At 35.4% G+C, this 6,494-nt stretch overlaps 1 protein-coding gene across 1 annotated transcript in view; it reads right to left on the reverse strand.

The window, feature by feature from the left end:
- LOC111086080 (Down syndrome cell adhesion molecule homolog) overlaps window positions 1-6,494 on the reverse strand; it is a 166,399-nt gene that overhangs the window by 41,504 nt on the left and 118,401 nt on the right. The window contains exon 12 of the mRNA XM_022387543.1: window positions 3,796-3,944. Within this exon, the coding sequence (XP_022243251.1) occupies window positions 3,796-3,944 (149 nt within the window). The remainder of the gene's footprint in view (window positions 1-3,795; window positions 3,945-6,494) is intronic.

Here is a 6,494-nt window from a genome sequence, read left to right on the forward strand (position 1 = left end):
CCCTCTCTTATCATTGGTGGTGCTGTATCCTGACTGGCAAAAGTACTAACCTTCTTATCATTCCTGGTGCTGTATCCTGACTGGACAAAAGGGCTCCCCCTTTTTATCATTCGTGATGCTGTATCCTGACTGGACAAAAGTGCTTTCCTTTCTTATCATTGGTGGTGCTGTATCCTGACTGTACAAAAGTACTAACCTTCTTATCATTGGTGGTGCTGTATCCTTACTGGACAAAAGTGCTCCCCCTACTTATCATTGGTGGTGCTGTATCCTGACTGGACAAAAGTGCTCCCCTTCTGATCATTGGTGGTGCTGTGCATTCTTCCGCTAATGTTTTTACTTTATATCATGAAATTAACTTTACAATTCCGGAACAGCATCCTCTCGAGTTAGAATATAGAACGTATGTTCTTCACCTGACTGATATTTTTCTTCCTGAACTTACTCCGAGTTCAGCACATGTTCTGGATGATATATTTATGTGAATTCACCTATCATAGTCTAGGATCTTCAACTGGTCCCGAAGGAACACTACACTTGGCCCATGTTCCCGTTAAATTCCTTCTTCTGCTTTCAACATTTTATGCCTTTCTTCTTCTTTCTGAATTTTACTCCGACTTCGGAAGAAATTATATTGCTTTACTATTCATAAAACGTAATAAACCTCCGGCAAATGTTAGTTCTTATCATTCTGTCATTCTTACTAGTGTCCTCAGTAAACCTTTCGAACACATTTTAGAACATGCACTATTCCTCTTGAGAGGACTCTCTCTCGATCCTTTGATATTTCTACTGGAGTTCCTCAAGGCTCCATTCTATCAACTCTTCTGTATTTTTCATTATGTTGTTGATGTTACTACTCTGTGGCCACCCGTAAGACTGTCGTTACTCTTGATAAAGTTCTTCAGGCTGCAGTAAATACATTTTTGGCTAGGAGTTGTCCCTGGTGTCTTACCCTTAAGGCCACTAAAACAAAATCAATACTTTTGGTCTTAAAAAGAGAATGTTCGAAAACGTTCCCATCCAGACCTCTGACAATATTAATCATCTTCAATATATATCTAGCTTGAAAACCCAAATGACGACTATCAATCACTCAACTTCTTAATATTTTGTTATGCCCAACAGGTACCTTCTGGGGGTAGTTTAACCCCTTCTTTTATACACATATAAGCCCTTTGTCCGAACATGTATTACTTGTCGTCGTACTGCATAGATTCCTGCTTTTCCCATCATTTATACCCCTTTTTCTAGTTTTCACATAACCTACAGACAACATTAAATATTCTAATTCCCACAAAGGATCACTCTTCCTCCTATATTTTTACATCTACGTAACATTCGCATCAAATATGTCCATTGGTGTTTTCTCTATCAGAATGTGTCATATTTTCTGATATCCCCATCTAGATATGTTTATCCTCCAAGAAAATTCTTGCCACCAGCTAATCATCTCTTAAACTTGTATGTTATCTGATTTCCAGTGAATGATCCCATCTTTCCACTGCAAAATTTACCTGGTTATTTTCCGTTCTACTCTCCTTCAATTGTTCTGTCTCTGACATACAAATAAGCTTCATTTACAAATCCCAACATCATCTACACGCCAGTCTTCAGAAATTGGTACACATACACCTCCATTATGCACTATCAATCGTCAGTTTCATTACATCTCTTGACCAAATAGAGGGCGTAATCATCTGATGGCTTGCCAACCACTTGGGTTGGAATGAAATGACCAAAAAAAAAGGGATCTTTTGTCTCTCATAGTCCAGCCCAACTGATGGGTTCTGATATTGAACGAAAAGCTTATAGGACTGTGACTTGTGAAAGACAAAGAACAGATCTGGAAAGCTATTTTACACACTGCTCATTTCGAACCGCCATGGAAAAATTAAGAGGATAAAGAAAACAAAATCTGTACTTTATTCTATGTTTTATTTATCGTAACCGATACCTATAGTAAACAAATATATCATATCATTTAATAGCTAGTGAATACTGAAAAATAAAACAATACACATATGTTTTTCTGTGTGCATATACACGTATTTATTTAAAAACACATGCTTAATTTCGCACGCAAACATACGTACATCAGTACTTGATTCTGAACAAATGTAAAAGTGTTAATGCTATTAACAAGGACTATTTTTTTAAAAACTTGAAACCACAACTCTAACAATGTTATTTTCACTCAACACACTGCAACGTTAGAAGCAAACATTTAAATGTGTCTTATGTCGCTTTCATTCTCTGAACTTTAATATTTAAATGATAACAGGGGGGTTCAACTGACATTTGAGATAGGAAAGGAAGAAAGAATGTTTGTCGTAACCTAAATGATAATAGGGGGAGGTTACTTAACAGTCGGGGTTTTGAAAACTGTCTACCTAGATGATAACAGGGGGATTTTACTTAATAGTCGGAGTTTTGAAAACTTAATGTCTACTTAGATGATAATAGGGGGAGGCTACTTAATATTTGAAGTTTTGAAAACTGTCTACTTAGATGATAACAGGGGGATATTACTTAATAGTCGGAGTTTTGAAAACTTAATGTCTACTTAGATGATAATAGGGGGAGGCTACTTAATATTTGAAGTTTTGAAAAACTGTCTACTTAGATGATAACAGGGGGATATTACTTAATAGTCGGAGTTTTTAAACTTAGTGTCTACTTAGATGATAACAGGGGGAGGTTACTTAACAGTCGGGGTTTTGAAAACTGTCTACCTAGATGATAACAGGGGGATATTACTTAATAGTCGGAGTTTTGAAAACTTAGTGTCTACTTAGATGATAACAGGGGGAGGCTACTTAATATTTGAAGTTTTGAAAACTGTCTACTTAGATGATAACAGGGGGATATTACTTAATAGTCAGAGTTTTTAAACTTAGTGTCTATTTAGATGATAAATATTTGAAGTTTTAAATAGTGTCTACTTAGATGATAACAGGGGGAGGCTACTTAATAGTCGGAGTTTTTAAACTTAGTGTCTATTTAGATGATAAATATTTGAAGTTTTAAATAGTGTCTACTTAGATGATAACAGGGGGAGGCTACTTAATATTTGAAGTTTTAAAACCTGTCTACCTAGATGATAACAGGGGGAGGTTATTTAATAGTCGGAGTTTTGAAAACTTAGTGTCTACCTAGATAATAACAGGGGGATATTACTTAATAGTCGGAGTTTTTGAACTTAGTGTCTACCTAGATGATAACAGGGGGAGGTTATTTGATAGTCGGAGTTTTGAAAACTTGGTGTCGCTTGAATTATGATGACCTGACACATCAGGTTCTTCCATTGACGACTTACATTGGTAATGCCCATTGAAGCTCCCAATAACGAAACTATTAAATCATTTTAACTATGTAGATATCTTGTCTACCAGAGAAACAAGGCTGCCCTATGACACTGTCTAAAAGTTGTCAAAAAGAGTCTGTTGTATGCTAAGAATTACCTTTCTACTATAATATGCAGATATATTTCTGTACGAAAGAGTTCTGTAGTTCTTCGTGAAGCTACTTCTGGTCAACTCCGAAACAAGACAATACCATTAAAGATTCGAACGTTTCCGAGAAAATGTATTCAGTCAGATAGTTACTTTGTGTGACAAGTTTTTCCCAAGTGTATTATTCAAAGGTAATAATCCAGAGAAATTGATTTTAAGGCTGTTGTTCAGCAGGATAGGACATAATATAAGATAGTATAGTTAAAGTGATGAGATATCTTTAGATTTTTATAATTTTTCCAGAAAGACAAAGAAAGCAGACATATTGGAAATATCTCACCTTGTACTACTACCTGAAATATTCCTGTCGAATTTCCATACATATTGGACACGTGACACATGAATAACCCAGAGTCGTTTCTCTGTACATCTGATATGTATAGCACGGACCTGACCATCGACTTTTTGGCTGTTTCTTCCAAAATATACCTAAGACAATTGATTCAAAATATCCTTTATAGCCTCCACAAAATAATCTTTTCTTAATATAATGTTTTACTGATAGATATTTTATTGGGATTGTAAACCTTCACGAAGAAACCTTTCTCACAAATACACAAGTTCATATTTAGCATAGTTTATATATAACCATACTGCATCTGTTCTATGAAATGCCAAAATGTTTTTTATTTATATATAATCATACTACATCTGGTCTATGGAGCGCCGAGATGGTTATGAACTATCTGAATGATTATTAACTGATTGGGTATTACGAACAGCATAGATGGTCGTGAATTACACAGACTTTCTGTGAATTGAAAGATGTTTAAGCCAATACGGTTGCGAATTGCGTAAATTCTAAAGGTTTTGTGAACTGTCAGTTTTGATGTGAACTGCTTGAATGATTGTCAACTGTTTACACGGCGACGAACTACCTAGATTTAGTGGAATGTTCAGTTTTTAATTTCGTAAATGTTCTTGGAATTGTCTAGATGGTAGAAAATTGGGTAGATTTTTTTTAAAACTGCCAAAATGGTTAAGAATTGCAAATATGTTTTGTTATCTACCTTGATGGTTATGAAATAACTAGATGGTTCAGTACTAGATCTTCTGTGAACTGTCCCGGTACTAGATATTCTGTGAACTGTTCCGGTACTAGATATTCTGTGAACTGTCCCGGTACTAGATATTCTGTGAACTGTCCCGGTACTAGATATTCTGTGAACTGTCCCGGAACTAGATATTCTGTGAACTGTCCCGGTACTAGATATTTTGTGAACTGTCCCGGTACTAGATATTCTGTGAACTGTCCCGGAACTAGATATTCTGTGAACTGTCCCGGTACTAGATATTCTGTGAACTGTCCCGGTTAGTTTCTAATTTCGCAGATGTTCTATAAAATATTTAGTTGTTTGTGAACTGTGTAGATGGTTGTGAACTGTGTAGATGATTGTGAACTGTATAGATGGTTGTGAACTGTATAGATGGTTGTAAATTGTGTAGATGGTTGTTAACTGTATAGCTGATTGTGAACTGTATAGATGATTGTGAACTGTATAGATGGTTGTGAACTGTATAGATGGTTGTAAATTGTGTAGATGTTTGTGAACTGTATAGATGGTTGTGAATTGTGTAGATGATTGTGAAGTATTTAGATGGTTGTAAGTTGTGTAGATGATTGTGAACTGTATAGATGATTGTGAACTGTATAGATGGTTGTGAACTGTATAGATGGTTGTAAATTGTGTAGATGGTTGTGAATTGTGCAGATGGTTGTGAACTGTATAGATGATTGTGAAGTGCATAGATGGTTGTAAATTGTGTAGATGGTTGTGAACTGTATAGATGATTGTGAACTGTATAGATGATTGAGAACTGTATAGATGGTTGAGAACTGTATAGATGATTGAGAACTCTATAGATGGTTGAGAACTGTATAGATGGTTGTGAACTGTATAGATGGTTGAGAACTGTATAGATGACTGAGAACTGTATAGATGGTTGAGAACTCTGTAGATGTTTCTGTGGATTACCTACGTCCTTTTGAATTGTTCTCTGAACTACACAAACACCCAGCCCGTGAAATATCTAGTTGATTGTGCACTATACATATTTTTGTAAATTTTTTGATTGGTTGTGAACTACTTATATATTCTATGAGCTGTTTACTTAATAAGGAACTATAGAGAATTTCTGCGAACCATCTAGATGTTATTTTTGTGTACGTATGTTGTTGTTGTTTTTTAATTGCCTAGATCGTTTTTTTTTTACTTTTCTTTAGAAAGTGTGAAACATTTAAGGAATCCTGTGTTCCGGTTCCTGTATCCACATTTTACTCTTTACGTCCTTAGAATAATAAATGGCAGGAATCTTTCAGAACTGCAGATATATATGTCTGAAAAGCGAATAAGTTTTCAAGTGTAACTTTGTATTTCTCATCTAAACTACTTTTAAAGGAAATCTTGAAGAACAAGACGTTCCAAGTTCGATTTCAGATATTTCTAGGTTTGCGAATATACATGTACAGGTCCTATTTTATCACAAGTGTTGCCACGTTTATATGCTCACGTAGATCTCTGTAAAAACCAAAACGCACTTCATAATTCCCACGTAGAAATTTATCACTTAGCAGTGGTGTAGGAAAGAGTAGCAAAGTGAGGGTGCTTGGCTAAAAATGCAGATTGTACAATGAGAGATTGAAAATATAAGGAGCTGCTTAAAACAGCTCAACGTAAGGGGGTCTGGGGGCATGCCCCCCGAAAATTAATATAATGATATAATTTACAGTTGCTATATAAGTTAAATATGTAAAAGTGTGGGTGCTACAGCGCCCCTTTTCCGACGCTTCTGCTTAGTGTTACGAGTTTTGTTTTTGTTGCTTTCCTATTGCTTTAACCTGTTGTTTCAATATACATAAAATCCTAAGACTACTGTGGTTGTTTTTTTAATTTCAAGCTTGAGTCAGTTATAAGTTTTTAAACGTCTTCTAGAATCACGTATAATAGTTAAATGAACTGCCTAAACGTCACGTTAGTG

Source organism: Limulus polyphemus, unplaced genomic scaffold, assembly GCF_000517525.1.
Source record: "Limulus polyphemus unplaced genomic scaffold, Limulus_polyphemus-2.1.2 Scaffold831, whole genome shotgun sequence".
NCBI lineage: Eukaryota > Metazoa > Arthropoda > Merostomata > Xiphosura > Limulidae > Limulus > Limulus polyphemus.